The 15,425-nt window shown below is 59.2% G+C and overlaps 4 protein-coding genes across 4 annotated transcripts; 2 read left to right on the forward strand and 2 right to left on the reverse strand.

The window, feature by feature from the left end:
- Nucleotides 1-1,732: 1,732 nt before the first annotated feature.
- Nucleotides 1,733-3,884, forward strand: HRG_05130 (lysophospholipase catalytic domain-containing protein; the record flags this gene model as incomplete). Its single annotated transcript, XM_044863601.1, has 3 exons — nucleotides 1,733-1,808; nucleotides 1,905-2,483; nucleotides 2,542-3,884. The coding sequence occupies 3 exons, from the start codon at nucleotides 1,733-1,735 to the stop codon at nucleotides 3,882-3,884; spliced, it is 1,998 nt and encodes a 665-aa protein (XP_044722215.1).
- Nucleotides 3,885-4,336: 452 nt separating this feature from the next.
- Nucleotides 4,337-6,219, reverse strand: HRG_05131 (uncharacterized protein; the record flags this gene model as incomplete). The annotated part of the gene is made up of 4 exons (XM_044863602.1): nucleotides 4,337-4,815; nucleotides 4,869-5,254; nucleotides 5,308-5,439; nucleotides 5,495-6,219. The coding sequence occupies 4 exons, from the start codon at nucleotides 6,217-6,219 to the stop codon at nucleotides 4,337-4,339; spliced, it is 1,722 nt and encodes a 573-aa protein (XP_044722216.1).
- Nucleotides 6,220-6,638: 419 nt separating this feature from the next.
- On the reverse strand, nucleotides 6,639-7,815 carry HRG_05132 (oxidoreductase family, NAD-binding rossmann fold domain-containing protein; the record flags this gene model as incomplete). The annotated part of the gene is made up of 2 exons (XM_044863603.1): nucleotides 6,639-7,683; nucleotides 7,775-7,815. The coding sequence occupies 2 exons, from the start codon at nucleotides 7,813-7,815 to the stop codon at nucleotides 6,639-6,641; spliced, it is 1,086 nt and encodes a 361-aa protein (XP_044722217.1).
- Nucleotides 7,816-13,729: 5,914 nt separating this feature from the next.
- On the forward strand, nucleotides 13,730-14,434 carry HRG_05133 (CFEM domain-containing protein; the record flags this gene model as incomplete). The annotated part of the gene is made up of 2 exons (XM_044863604.1): nucleotides 13,730-13,952; nucleotides 14,034-14,434. The coding sequence occupies 2 exons, from the start codon at nucleotides 13,730-13,732 to the stop codon at nucleotides 14,432-14,434; spliced, it is 624 nt and encodes a 207-aa protein (XP_044722218.1).
- Nucleotides 14,435-15,425: the final 991 nt, after the last annotated feature.

Consider the following 15,425-nt stretch of genomic DNA (forward strand, 5'->3'; position numbering starts at 1 on the left):
GCCACTGAAATATGTGTGCGGTGTGTAATCACTGCATGGCATGTTTGCTGCGGCCTCGGCTTCGGGCCTCTTATTGTTTTGCGCGGCTCGGCTAGCCGGCACCGTCGGTCTCGCGTACGGGTTAAACGGGTCTGACCATTGTCTCTCTTCTCTTCTTGTTCCTTTTTCTCCAACGCTTAACAGCGGCAATGAGATGCGAGTTGGCAGCTCCGCCCCCGCGAAGGCAAGGAGCTCGACCGGACACGGGGCTCAGCCACATGTGTCGCCTCGCCTTGGCTTGGCCAAGTCTGGCCCTTTGCATTCGCGGGAGTCGGTAATTAATGACGGCTTGGCGTGGTGGACTGGGGACGCGAGGGCACAGGTTTGTCCGTGGGCGTGTGTGGCTTCTCGCCTTCCGGGACTGGATCAGCCTTGTCCTCTTTGTCTTGGTTTAACGGGTAATTACTGTAATGAACTGAACTCTGTGGGTTCCCGTGAGACACGGCGGTGACGGGTGACGGGTGACGGGTGACGGGTGTTGGGGACTGCTCGAGCTGCCGGGGGCGCATTTGCACATGCAACTGACGCTGTAGGTGACGGGATCTGCAAGCGAGGCTTGGCCGGGCGAGAGCATGCCGCCATTCAAGGGTGGTGAGTGGTGGCCGGGACACGGGCCGTGGGGGCAGCTCACGGTGTCACACATAAGAGGCTACATGCATCTGTGCTGTATTCGCAATACATCTGTATGTAGACGCGGAGACGCAGGCAGACAACAGGCACATGCATAAGTACATACAGCGCAGGGCTACAGGGCTCAGACGCCGGGCTGGGGCTGACGGTAGAAAGGGCCGCCGGCGCAACGGCCATGGGCAAAGTCCCGGGACTCGTTTCTTGGGTCCTTGTTCGGCTGCAGCCCCGGATGGTGATGCTGCGGCCCTCACATCATCTTGGCCGCCACGCCAAGCCAAGGCTCTCCTCCTTCCAAATATATCTATATCTCAGCAGTTAACGAGGCGATGCACGCGTGTGAGTCGTACTCTTTGTGTTTGTGTCCCGTTCCGGATTGCCGAGGAAGAAGGGACTCGTCGGTATCCAACGCCAAATGCACGCTTGACTTGACAAATTTGTCAAGCCTCCCGGGCATTTTCTATTTTGGCTCTGGTCATTTCCTTTTCCTCGTTGGTGCTCGACGCGTTCATGTATCATCCCGGCCCGGGGTTTGGATTCCCGCCAACTACCTAAACCCATCTTCATTAATGCGCCCCACCGACGCCTTGCCAAGACGCCAATTGAGAGAACAAACATTTGTCTATTTCTCTCCGTTTCATCCTGTCTATTTCTCTCCTCTTCATCCGCCTGTCCCCTCTCGCCCTTTCTCTCGCTCTCGTCCCCTTAACCCGCGCCTCGCCCCGTCTCTTCCGCCGTGTCATCTCGTCGCCGAGTACTCCGTATCCGTATAGGGAAGGGGAACCTTGTCTGTTGCTCCTGCGTGTCTAGGCTGTCTGTTTGCGTGGGGTCTCTGTCTCGCGCGCGCGCTCTGCCGGCTTTTCCAATGCTTGGCGTTGTCGTCCGTTGTGTTAAACTTTGACGCTTTCCCCCCTTCTGAAACGACGATTGCCAACCACCGCCTCTTCCTTGCGCTGCCCAGTCCTCTCTTTTTTCCCTTCCCTTTTCTTTTCTTTTTCCTCCTCTTCTTCTTTTCTACTTCCTCTCCGCTGTCCTTGACACCCCCACCTCCCCATCGCGCGCAGGAATGGCCCTCGTCAAGTCCTTGGCCCTCGCCTTGCTGGCCTCTACGGCGGCATCAACAGGCCAATGGCGTGATGCAGGTACGAAACCCCCCTAGGCGCTCGCCGTACTTGGAACAAGTACAGTGCCCTTCAGCGCCTGTGTGCACCCTGGCTGACGTCACCGCCGTCCCCAAGACACTGTCGCCATTCCGCATTCCTCCCCCGACTCCTTCTCCGCCCCGGCAGCCCGCCGCGACAACGACGACACCCCCCTCGACCGGAGAGCAACCGACCGCTCCCCCCGCCGCTACATCCCCTCGTCCGTCGACTGCCCCAAGCAGCGCCCCTCGATCCGCAACGGCTCCTCGCTGTCGCCTCAGGAACAGGAATGGCTGCCGCGCCGCCGCAACGAGACCGTCCCCCACATCCGCGCCCTGCTGAAGCGCATCGCCATCCCCGACTTCGACAGCGACCGCTACCTGCGCAATGCCGAGTCCGACCCCACCGCCCTGCCCAACATTGGCCTCGCTGTCTCGGGCGGCGGCTACCGCGCCATGCTCAACGGTGCCGGTGTCCTCGCCGCCTGGGACAGCCGCTCCGACGGCAGCGATGCAAAGGGTAACCTAGGCGGCCTGCTGCAGAGCGCCACCTACCTCTCGGGCCTCTCGGGCGGCGGCTGGCTTGTCGGCAGCATCTACACAAACAACTTCACCTCGGTCATGGACGCTGTCAACTCGCCCAACATTTGGCAGTTTGAGCACTCCATTCTCCAGGGTAGGCCATACACACGGCAACTCGACTGCCAAACGAAAAAGCTGACTCGCCTTCGCAGGCCCCGTCCAGTACAGCCTCTTGCAGTACTACAAAAACATCCTCGACGACGTCGAGGGCAAGAAAGATGCAAACTACGACACCTCCATCACCGACTACTGGGGCCGCATGCTCTCGTACCAGCTCGTCAGCACCCCCGACGGCGGGCCCGGCTTCACCTTTTCCTCCATCGCCGACGACCCGGACTTCTCCTCGGCCAAGACGCCCCTGCCCTTTATCATCGCCGACGGCCGCGCCCCTGGCGAGAACCCCATCTACAAGAACACGACCATTTTCGAGTTCTCGCCCTGGGAGCTCGGCTCTTCCGACTTGTCGCTCAACGGCTTCGTGCCCCTCCGCTACGTCGGCTCCAAGTTTGACGGCGGCAAGCTGCCCGACGCCGAGAAGTGCATCAACGGCTTCGACAACGTCGGCTTCGTCATGGGTACTTCGAGCTCCCTCTTCAACAAGGTGGTCCTCTACCTCAAGGACAAGAATAGCAGCTACGTGCCCCAGGACGTGCCCAGCTTCATCGTCGACGCCCTCACCTCGGTCCTCGGCGCCCTCGGCGACAGCAACAACGACATTGCCGACTGGACCCCCAACCCCTTCAAGGGCTGGAACCGCGGCCGCAACCTTGGCGTAGACTCGGACCGCCTCACCCTCGTCGACGGCGGCGAGGACGACCAGAACATCCCCTACCACCCGCACCTCGTCCGCGACCGCTCCGTCGACGTCGTCTTCTCCGTCGACTCGTCGGCCGACACCGACTCGGGCTGGCCCGACGGCGCCTCGGCCATGTCCACCTACCGCCGCTCCCTCGAGACAAACATCACCGCCCCGACCTCGGCCTTTCCCGTCGTCCCCGGCAAGGACACCTTCCTCAACCTCGGCCTCAACACCCGCCCCGCCTTCTTCGGCTGCAACGCCTCAAACTCGTCGTCGCCCGCGCCCCCGCTCGTCGTCTACCTGCCAAACTACCCCTACGTCTACGCCTCCAACATCTCCACCTTTCAAATGTCCATCTCGTCGCCCGAGCGCGACGCCCTGGTCCACAACGGCTGGGCCCTCGCCACCCAGCTCAACGCCACCCGCGACCCGGACTGGCCCGTCTGCGTCGGCTGCGCCATGCTCGCCCGCAGCTTCGACCGCACAAACACGTCCGTCCCCGCAAAGTGCCGCCAGTGCTTCGACAAGTACTGCTGGGACGGCCGCATCGACGAGGCCACTCCCCAGCCCTACCGGCCCCAGTTTGTCGGCACCCCCATCAAGGTCGAGAGCGCCGGCTCCGTCGCGGGCCCGTCGACTCTCGCGACGACGGTCCTCATGGCCATTGGCGCAGCGGCGCTGGCCTTGGCGCTGTAGCCTGGGATCCCGCATCATGGGTAATGACGATTTGGACAATTTTAATACATCTTGGCATGTACCTGTATATAAGCGTTCCGGGATCTGGGTAGAGAAAAGGCGTCTTCATATTCCCCTTCACCTAGCCCTCTCACAGGCGGATTCCCGTCTGAAGGTGCAAAGGAGAAGAAACCGCGGCCAGACGAAAAGTTTCAGCAGACAGGGTATAGATGAAGTGGGCATTATGGGTAGTAGTGTACAGTCTGCAAGCAAGAGCACATGAGAATTCTGCCATTGCGCCACCAGGCATCAGCCGCCCTGTTTTCCCAGCCCATGCGACAGGGTCACAAGCTTGCATCGAACCCGCAAAGGACGTTGAAGCCGAGGCGAGCGGATGCGGGTCTCCTTCGTCGTCCAAGCTCTCCGCCGACTCTGAAGCGGCCCGCCCCCTATGCTCTCTTTCCCCCGATCCATCACACGGTCTGGGCTCTGTCCCCCGAGCTCTCGCCGCCGTCAGACCCCATTTCATGCCGGCACGGTACCGGGTCCATGTACGTGTGCGCGCGGACGAGCGCATCCGTGTCGTATTCGTAAAAGTCGTTGAGCATATTGTCAATCTCCATCGCAATACCCAGGGTCCACCCGTATGTGTTGGTGCCCTTGCCAAAAGGATCCCACATCATCCACATCTCGGCGAGGACCGTCGTCAGCATACTGCTCATGAGGGACAAGACGGCCATGGGCACCATGGCATTCAACGTCGGAAGGTTGATGCCCGTCGAACCGTCGGGGGCCCAGTCCACAATCCAGTCACACCTCTGAATGGGGCTGTACAAGGCAATGAGCCAGCCGGCCACCGAGACGGAATGGAGAAAGACAACCGGAAGGACGTCGGTGAGGGAGAAGATGCCGCATTCTCGTCCGGCCAGACTCAGCATGTCGATATTTTCTCCTAGGCATTGGCAGTCAGTGCCGGAACAGAAGGAGCCCCTTCGGCACACTTACGGATGATGGGCGTCCTTCGATCGTCGACATTTCTCAGGTCCACGAGGTTTTCAAAATGATTGCGAAGGTTGAAGATGATATGCTGAGACGTCAAGGATGCCGCCTTTGTCCTCATTGTCTGTCGACTGTATTCGAGCTGAAGCTGGAGAGAGAAGATTTCGAAAAAGTACTCGACCGTGGCAAACTGATGATGGCCGCGGTTAGTGCGAGCCCACGGCTTGCTCTCGTAGCACTGAGACGCCAAGTTGCTGTCTTGACCGCTTCTGAGCTGCTTCAATGCCCTCGCCACGTCTTGACAGTACCTCGTGATGGCGGGCTCGCAGGTGTTTCCTCGTATCTGCTCAAGAAGAGCGACAGGATAGGCGGTAAGCAGGGCGAGGCACTCGCTAGACAATCTAGTCAGCGGCAAGACATGTCAAATCGGTTTCGGGCCACGGACTAGATGAGAAGTTGCATCTCTTCCTTATTGCGACCCATCTCGCTGGTGGCGGCCGTCGTCTTGGTGAAAGAGTAGGCCAGCGTGACGGCTGTCTGCCGTACTCTCTCCATCCGCTCCCGCGCGGCCCTAACCCTGGCCATGTTGTCAGAAAGATGAGGCCCCGGCCGCCATACGGTATCGTACGTACCCGTAAAGCCCCTGTGCGAGCAGGAAACAAGCACCCGTTGTGATGAGGGTTTCTGCCCAGAGCTTGACGAGTGTATTGTCCACTTCCGGCTTGCGGAACGAATCGTCCATTCTCGGCTCAGGCCTTCCAACTGCCCCCCTACAATACAGTCCCTTGCTCTCGAGCTGACGATGAAACAGGGAAATCAAGAAGCAGAGCATGAAGAAGCCGAGAAACCGTCGAAGAAACGCATAGATGAGGCTCGGGGGGCGTATTTGGTAGCCTATAGCGTCGCAAGCGGCGGGATTGCGGGCTTTGTGCTCCAAGTTTGACCCAAACAAGGTCCAGGGGAGCCATGGAAAGGGCCTGTTGTCGGCACCATAGGTCCATGGGCCGCAGCCAGTGCCCGTCTCGAAAGCCAGGGCGTCCTGCTGCCAGGTCGGGATGCCTGGCGAGTAGCCCATGAAGGATGCATATTCGGCAGACGAGCGACTGTCGTCGGTGCGAGAGCTCCGAGGGGAGGTGGGTCGCGGCTTTGACGTGTCCTGCCACGACGATCTCGCGAAGGTGCGATCTTGGGAGGGGCCGGCTCGACTCTGGCGCTTTGCGGTGCGGCCGTGCAAGGTGTCGCCTGGGACGCGAAGGGCAGCAGGTCCTGACGAGACCATGGAAACAACACGGTTGCCCACTTCTGCCGTGGATCCGGGGCCGCCATAGCCAAGCCCTTGGGGCTGTTGAGGCTCCATCTGGAGGCGTTTTTCGATGTCTGCTCGTTTCTTGGTTGCGCAGCGCAGGGGCACGGGCGAGGGTGGGCGAGCTGGCGAAAGCCGCCGCCGGCAAAGGTGGCGATGGTGATGGTGATGTGGAGGTGGGAGGCTGTTGGTGGCGAGAGCACAAAAGGGAGGCATTCTTTTCCGGGCACAGAGAGAAGAGGAAAGGAGGCAAGGGCTTGAGGTCCTGCTCCTTCCTTGTGCCTATGCGTTCGTTGATATCTAGGTACGTACACTCCACGAGGAGATCAACGCCTAGAGCAGCCATTTTGACAGCTTATTCCCCTGGCATCGCTTTTGGGCAGCCGTTTCCGCATCTTCTTCACCGTCCCTCTTCCTCTGCCTGCTGCGCGAGTTTGCGAGGGTTCAGTCCAAAGGCACATTCCTGCCATTCATCAGAAACAGACATCGCGCCCCGTCTTTGCGCTCTCGATGATGGCCTCGAGGATGCGCAGCACATCCCTCGCCTCGGTGGCCTTGACGGGCACGTCACTCTCGGCACCGCTCTCGACGGCCTTGCCAAACGCCGCATAAAAGACCTTGTACGTCTCAGGCTCGAGCTCGGGCGCCCTGGTCTCCTTTATTGAGTTGTCGTCGCCCACGAGCACCAGGCGCATCCTGCCAGCATCCTCCTTGCCAAAGTCGCCGTCGGTCGGCTTCCCACCCGCCCTGAGCTGGTCCTCTTGCGGGTCGAGGCCGACCTTGTGGAAGCTGCCGCGGGAGCCGCGGACCCAGAAGCGCGGCTGGATCGTCTCGGCGCTGAGGACGCCCATGCGGACGTGGACGAGCATGCCGTCGGGATACGTCAACTCGGCCGAGACGGAGTCGGGGTTGGTCAAGTCAGCCTTGCCGTATCGCTGGGAGAGGAGCCGCCCGTGGACGGCCTGCGGCATGCCGAAGAGCACGTAGACTTGGTCGACGAGGTGGGTGCCCAGGTCGAAGAGAGCGCTGCCGCCCGAGGGGATGCCCAGCTCGCCCTTCCAGTTGGCGGGGGCGGTGGCGCGGTAGCGGTCAAAGTGCGTGTTGAACTCGACGATGCGGCCCAGGGCCTTGTTGGCGAGCAGGTGCTTGACGGTCAGAAAGTCCGAGTCCCAGCGGCGGTTCTGGTACACGCATATGAGGCGCTTCTTGTCCCGGGCCAGGGCAATGAGCTGGTCCGCCTGGGCCGATGTCGGCACAAAGGGCTTCTCTGTCAGCACATGCTTGCCCGCCTCGAGGGCCGCCTTGGTGAGCGCAAAGTGGGTGTCGGGTGGAGTGGTGATGACGACGACGTCTACGTCGGCGTCGGCGAGTAGCGCCTCGACGTCGCTATAATGCTTGGCCTCGGGGTGGTCTTGGGGCGCCGAGCTGCCCTGCTTCGGGGAGCGTTGGACGATGCTGTGGAGCTGGAGCTGCGCCGTGGTGGCGATGAAGGGGATGTGGAAGACTTTGGCGGACAGCCTGGGGGCAGTCAGTCCGCTGGATACACTCGATTTATCCCGCGCTTTGCATCTCGCACTCTTGCTCGACGTTGTCATTGAGCAGTACCTACCCATAACCCACGACGCCAACGTTGAACACCTTGGCCGTCATTGCGTATGCGTTCCTTTGTTTCAGTCTATGCCTTCGGTTCTTCAGCCTTTGCGGTTATACGGATGATTCTCGAAGGGGGCCGTTGTGCATGTAGAGGAAGAGTGAAGCATCACGGAATGGCGGGGCACAGCGGCCTGAGACGGTGGACTCGGGTTCCCACATTATCGTGTGAATCGAGGCAATTGATTTAGGCAAATCGGTTGCATCATTGCTTAGTCTCGGGCCCGTTTTATCCCCTCCCTCGGTCGGGCAACGGCCGACTCGGCAAAGCACATGGCAGATGGCATGGCAGCATCTTTCTGTCGAGAGTCCCACCATCGGCCCCACTGCAAGCTCGTTCAAAGTGTAGCTTGGTTTTGGTTCTGTGGAGATCAGAAGATGAAGGTTTCAAGGTCGCGGTCATGGCAGAGTCCACGGGCTTGCTCTCGGCGTCCAGGTTGTGTGCACTTAGGAGTCACAAGGCTTTGGATGAAGAGATATGAAGGCAGCATCAACTTCTACGGGGCATCAGCGGCACTACAAACCATGCCGGAACAATCACTCTCTTGTCCCCGGCGTTTCCGCGCAAGTTGTTGGAGAGCGCGCGACGTCCTCGGCGTCTCGGAGCTGACAAGAAGCCACGCAACGGCAATAGTGACTGCAAAGCGGCATACGCAAAAAGCAATTCCCTGCCTGAGGGAGGGATGAATCGGGTCTGGCCGGTCGCGGGCAGCGCCTCCAGCGTACGTGTCTGTGTCTGGTGATGCGCTCAGACGGGGGAGGCTGGTTCTTGATATCCTCGGCGGCCCCGAAATAGCCTCTCCGCACGGCCTCTCCGCACCGTTTGCCGGAGCAGCTGGCTCAGGGCCCCCCATCTGCGGGGGAAGGGCCGGGGCTCGGCTTCCCCAGGTGCGGGCGACGACCATGATTGGATTCTCCAACTCAACGGGCGCTTGCAGAGGGCTGCCTACCTGTTTCTGTCCACGCGGCCCAGCTCGAGAGGGTGGCAGAGGGTGGCTGGAGCCTACCCAAGCGGAGGCAGGACTCGAGCATCGTCATACGCCGAGGTCGGTGTTTTGATGGCCGGCCAACGCCCTTACATCCGGCACGCGCGACGTAGCCAAGTCTCATGGGTGGTCGGACGGTGGATGGACTTTCATGTCGTCAGGTGCTGCTCGGCCCTTTCACGGGTGCTCTCTGTCATGATGGCGACGGGTCTGGCGAGGCGAGTCTGTAGGCCAAGACATGATATACGAGTTTTGACGGTCGTCGAGCTCGCAGTTTAGGCGAAGGGGGTGCTCTATTCTGTGGCGTGGGAGAGAAGATGAAGAAGACATGAAAGATGGCACGAGGTGGTGAGAGGAAGGGGGGGGAAAGGGGGGGAAAGGGGGGGAAGGGGGCTGTACCTTCACGTGTCAAAGCAATGATTCCACGCAACTATAGTTACCACAAGACGCACGCAGGCAAGACAGAGCAGGCAGGCTTCGTGTCGTGTAGCCCAACCCGCAGACGCACATCCATCAATTCCATTACCAAGAACCAAGGGACAGTGTCCTGTGCGGTAATCTCCGGAGGCGCACCCCGATGATCCTCCTCCTCCTCCTTTTTCCACTTCCCCCCCCTTTGGGGCACGTTACATGCAGCGACTCACCACTCAGCGTACTATTCATAGCCCGTCGACTCGGCCGACCACCACATTTGCTTTGCTAGCTTGGGGCGACCGTTGGTGAAGAAGTGTGCCTGCAGGTCATCAGCGAAGCGGGGGGGTTGGCGACTGGACAGGGAGGTTGGCTGCTCGAGTGCGGAGGTGGTGTGGGGAGACAGATTCCGTCGACGGCCGCCGAGATGGAAGCCCACATGTTTGGGGTGTTGCAGATTGCAGCACGCGTGGGATCGGCAAGACGGCATGTCTGCGTGGAAGATTGCGGTGTCGGGCATCGAGTCACATCTCTACACGCTCTCTTCCAGAAGCTGGGTGAGATACAACCGATCAAGCCAGCAGCTACGTCAGATGCATGTGTTTTGCAGGACAACGGATAGAAACGGGATGGATACTCGACATGATTGGGTCGACAAGGCAAGGAGCTGCTCGTGGCTTCGTGGTTCTTCATCTCCGATCGTCGTTGCTTTTGGAACAGGCCAAAAGACCCTTCGAACCAACAAGTGCTGTACAGTAGAGAGAGCACTTCGATGAGCGGTGTTGATGCTCTTGACGTATCCAACTCTACGCTTTTTCTCCCGTCTTTGGGAGTGCGCCGCCCCCCGTTTTCTCGGAGCGAGGCTACTCTGCACGGGCGATGACTTTTGAAGTTAGCACAAGTTCCAAGTCTTTTTCTCTGTCCAGCTCCGTTCATTTTACCAACCGTCTGTAATTGCTAGGTACCCAAGGTCCGTCCCCTTATTCTAAGAAGCTCACGAAGAAGCAAACCGTACACAAGCGTGCCCCTGCCATTCGCGAATCCGAAGCCAGCTCAAATGCACCAGCCTCATCTTACACCCGGTTGGCTGCTTGATAGAAACACGCCGTCTGCACAGACTCACGATCCATTGGCGATGACGGTGCGGAGAGGCTGGAGAACAAGACACTCTACTAGAAGCCGGCGGCCTGGCAACGCGCTCCGTCCGCCAACCATCTCGGGCTTTGATGGATGTCTACCCCCTGCTAGCAGAGCCAGGCAGACCAGGACTTGCAGGTGACGGCCCGCCTCGTAGCCTGTAGGGCCCATGCAGTGCAAGTGCAGATGCATGCACCGCCCGAGAAGCAGGCGAATCAAGGCCGAGGATAGAACGACAGGCTGGTAGCCAATTCCGACTTGCAAACCGGGCTAATAAACAAGACCCAGGGCACCAGTTCCCCGTCCAACCCCCCTTTTGCTTCCCTTTGCTGTAAGAGCGGCACGGGGCAGAGCCAATGGGCGACAGCTGGCGTGTGTATGTGCATGTGTGTATGCAGATAGGGAGTAGGCCAGCGGCAACTCCTGGGTGACCAACCCCCTTTCCAGACAGACCTCGCTGCAATAGCAGCATGTCTGACTGCACGTCCGTATGCTGACCTTGGCCGGATGGCTGAAGAGGGTCCCCGTTGGCGGCTCCTTTTCCAAGGCCGGCATGATGCGTGCTCAAAGGAGTACTGTGTTGGTAGGTTCTGTACATACAGTAATATGTACAGGAAGTACGAAGCAATCTTGCTGGCATCCCATTCGCTCCTCACGTGCAGATCAAGCATGCGGGACTCGAAGGAGAGCTTCCAAGTTTGGGCCTAAGGCCGACAGAGCGGGACCAGTCATGTTGGAGAGGAATAAGAGTGGTCCGGGGCAGCAGGGAGGCATGTCGTACAGTCATGGGCTCCCCAAGCAGCTACTGGAGCCGCGGACCGGGGGCCCGTCATACCCCAGGCGGGGATTCCCAGGACGGAGGAAGATTGTCGAGATGACGGGCATGTGGAAGCAGCTGTATGTACATATGTATGGTCTTCAGCCCATACTGTACGCCTGATATGTATGCACATGTATGTGTGTGCGGGGGACAAGGGTTATCGGTGGATTCAATCCCGCAGGGAACCGCCGGAGGATGGATGGGGTTCCCGGTGGTCAAGGATAGAATGACCGAACCGGTCCAAGCTTGCGTGGCTACCGACGCGATTGACAAGGCGTGTGGGGAGTTTTGAGTAGAGCAGAAAAGGCGAGGCTCCCGGACAAGGAAAGGCTGGAAGAGATGGAAAAGGAAGCTGGTCGGGATGATGTGCAGCAATCCCGACGTCGGCATTTCGGGCCAGCATGGACGAATGAATGATCTTGGGACCGAGGGCGATGGACACAACTGTTGGTGGATGTTTCCATGCTGTTCCTGCATTTGGCAGCATTGTGTCTGCCCCATTGCCGTGCTTGCCAAGGACTTTGATGGCAACCTCGACGACGTCCCGGCATAGGCCATAGAGTAGTTTTAAAGCTCCCTCTTGTTCTTGCCGTCGGCGGTCCGAGGACCGGAGCATTTCATCAGAGGCCATATTGAAAGTGGGACAAGGCGGCTACCATGGACGGACATTGCCGGCGGCCAGCGACGCAAGAGTCAATAAAGCGCTCTTGATTATTGGCCCGGAATTGCCACGCAAGTGGAGGTCATGCATACGTACATACATGATGCAGTGCGTCGTGGGCCTGCTTGAGGAGTCACTTGGACAGGTGGCCACGATAGTCCCAGCTAATGCAGGTCTTTGACAGACGGCCCAAAAAGTTCATCTCGCTACAGCGCATGTTGGGATGGTGGGTGTTGTCGTGTGCCCTTGGCCTCCTCTATTTTTACGTTCTATTTTGGTGGCGGTCCGGTGCCACGGGGCATGGATGGGGTCGCACGCGTCAGCCCGGGCGAGAAAAAAATCATCAAGCGTAAACATAGTATTAACCGAGGCAGAAGACGGACAGGTTGGGAAAATGCGCCGAGCTTGACGGACATGTGCCCGCTTATGTATGATATGCTGGACGTGCCAGCCAACAATGATATCAAACCATGCGTATAATAAAAGGACATGAGAGAATGGACATGGGAAGTCGGTGGCGAGGATGAGGATGCAAGGCGGTTGCTTTGCAGCGGCAGACGCACATGGTGCTTTTCGACCGTGATATCCATGGCCAACACGGTCGTGTGCGTGCCACCATGACGTCTGTGCTGGACGGAAGGAATGGCAAAGACTCAAGTCTCTTACAGCACGCTGGGGATTTCATGATCTGAATGGCTGACTGGCTGGATGGGCTTTCCACATGCAAGCGAGTAAAGCACCCTTACTATCTACCAGGTAGGTATTGAGAATGCTGCACCTGCTGTGCACAAAATAGGGCCAGTTTTATCAGGCCTCTGTTTTGTTTGGTTAAAACCGTCTGGATAGAAACAATTGTGCAAGGCAGGTGCTCCTTTAAGCTTTAAGCGCGCGTGCCTGCCTGCCCGACTGAGCGTGCTCTTGCTGAGCGTGCTCTTGCTGAGCGTGCTCTTGGCGGAACAACCATGTACCGAGAGCAACTACTCCGTACCTCCTCTCGAGTTCGAGGAGAATCTGACGATGTCGAGTTTGGCGGATGCATCAACAGCATCACCGACGCACAGCACGATGCATCCCATGGAACGAGAGACTCTGCCTGGGGCTGCAGCGAGGCGGCCAGAGGGAACAGAACCAACGGCCCGCTCGATTGATGCTCGTTGCGTTGATCAGTCATCATCATCGTCACCAGTCACCACCACCACCATCATCATCAAGTCTCATTTCCCACACTGCTGGCGGATCCGCATACACTGCCACGCAAATCAGAGACAATGGCCGGCATTGTCCACATCATCCGCCCTGCCGCCCCCACGGTCTGGCCCTCGTCGCCCGTCCCAAAGAGGGCAAGAGGCGAGGCAACAAGTGGAGGGGCTGGGGCCCAACGCACCTCGCTTCCGCTCCTCCGGCCACTCCATCCCGGCCGTCTCGGGCCTCTCAGCCAATGCGGTAAGCTCGTCCAGCAACAACCAAGGCAAAAAAATCCCCGTCATGCAGCCCTCGACGGCCATCGCCACCTCGCGTGGAACCGCCCCTGCCCGCCCAATCAGCGGCTGCCTCTCCACGCTCCCTCCCCCCCAGCCATGGGCCGACGACCCGCCGAAACAAGACGCGGCCTTGATTCGCTTTCGGGCCTGGAGCCGCCGATGATGGGGGGATCCATCCTGGGGAGGAGGAGGGGTGTAAGTCGACGGCCTGCATCCCCAGACGACGTGTGTCTAGACGACATGTCGAGAGCGGTTGCCCTGCCACGGCGCTGTCAACCTACATAAAGACAACCACCGTCGCACACGCTCTCCCCGTCTTGGCCCTTCATCCTCATCCGCTCGCTCTCCAAGTACACACTCGTTGTCCTGTACATACGCTCTCCCCACACTCTATCCCATCAACAACTCCTTCGTCAAGATGAAGTTCTCCGCTGTTGCCGCTCTCGCCGTCGCCGCTCTGGCCAACGCCCAGAGCCTCAGCGACATCCCCAGCTGCGCTCGTCCCTGCATTGACAACGCCGTCAAGGAGAACACCCAGTGCTCCACCACCGACATTCCCTGCGTCTGCAAGAACTTCGACGCCGTCCAGGGCCCCGCCACCAGCTGTGTCCTCAAGGCGTGCGGCCAGGATGTCGCCCTGAGTATGTCTCTCCTTCATCCCTACTCTTCTGTTCATCACCGTCATCATATGTGAACATGATATCGACTAACTGCTCCTACAGCCAAGGTCCTGCCTGCTACCCAGGCCCTCTGCAAGAACGCCGGCAGCGGCGGCAGCCAGTCTTCCGCTTCGCCCTCTGCCCCGGCCTCTGCCTCTCCCTCTGCTCCGGCCTCTCAACAGCCCTCTTCTGCCCAGCCCTCGCAGCCGGCCCAGTCTTCTGAGCCCGCTGAGCCTTCCGAGACGGACGAGCCCTCCCAGCCCGCTGAGACCTCCGGATCCGCCCAGCCCACGCAGCCCGGCCAACAGACCACCAAGTGCGACACCACCCTGGTGCCCACCGCTGCCCCTACTGCTCCCTCCAACGGCACCGTCCCCACCGCTCCCATCGTCACTGCCGGGGCTGCCGGTGTCGTCCCCGCTGGCGGCCTGGCCATCCTGGCTCTCGGTGCTTTCCTTCTGTAAAGGTTGAATTTGGGAGACAGCGTGTCCCACATGGTGGATTGGTCAGGATTTGTGACTGGACTCCGGATATGAAGTCGGTGGGTGGGGGATGAGGTGGCTTGATCCACGGAATCCAACTGCTTGAAATCAAGGGGTGGACAGCTGTAGTCGAGAAAAAAGCTATATAACCAGTCTTCTGGATAATCGTAATTACAAAACTGCTCTATTTCGGTTTCTATCCGTGTTTGTTCTATTTGGCTCTCGATCATGACCCGTACGCCGATTCTGGGTGCAGCTTCTGTAGTGGTCTTTGTGTGTCTGAGTACAAGACGGGCATTGTTCTCATGATTTGCGGTCGACAAGGTCTCGCTGTCAGCAGCTCTTCGCCAGTCGAGTATGTCATTGCACCCCCCCCCCAACGATAGCGCATGGAGTCGCCCGAGATATTTTCAGTCGCAGCTTGCAGCCTGCAGTCTTCAACCTTACCCAAGCATCCATTGAGGCCACCGCCACAAAAGCAAACCCCCTCACGGGAGACACGAACATCAACAGCTGTAGTGTTCCTCGAGCGACGCTTCTAAACACCCCCCCCCCGTGCAACGAGTCCGAGAGAGCGAGTTGTAGCCCTGGACAACCAAGGGCCGCACGATTTATACTTCAGTTGTGGCTGTCTGCTAGGGGCGGAGGGAGGCGCGATGGCATCATAGACGGGGAAAGGGGGGGGAGGGGTAAGCTTTCTGCGGCGATGGATGAAATTCCTCGCCAGGGGAGGCGGAAATATCTCTTTGTTGGGGGGTTTATTTTGAGAAGAGGGCGCGGGTCTTTGGTTTAATCGGGACTTTACCTTTTTGACTTTTTCTCTGCTCCGGCTTGAGGCTCCGGGGGGTGTGGACAGACGACCGCCGTTGCTCGGGTTACGCTTTGTTGAGCTTGGGGGGAAACAAAGGGGAGTCGAAGTCGAAGATGAACGGGACGGTAGACTTTAGAATAGAAGAGGGGTCTGAGTAAAGGG

This window comes from Hirsutella rhossiliensis, assembly GCF_020360975.1.
Source record: "Hirsutella rhossiliensis strain HR02 chromosome Unknown scaffold00004, whole genome shotgun sequence".
Taxonomy (NCBI): Eukaryota; Fungi; Ascomycota; class Sordariomycetes; order Hypocreales; family Ophiocordycipitaceae; genus Hirsutella; species Hirsutella rhossiliensis.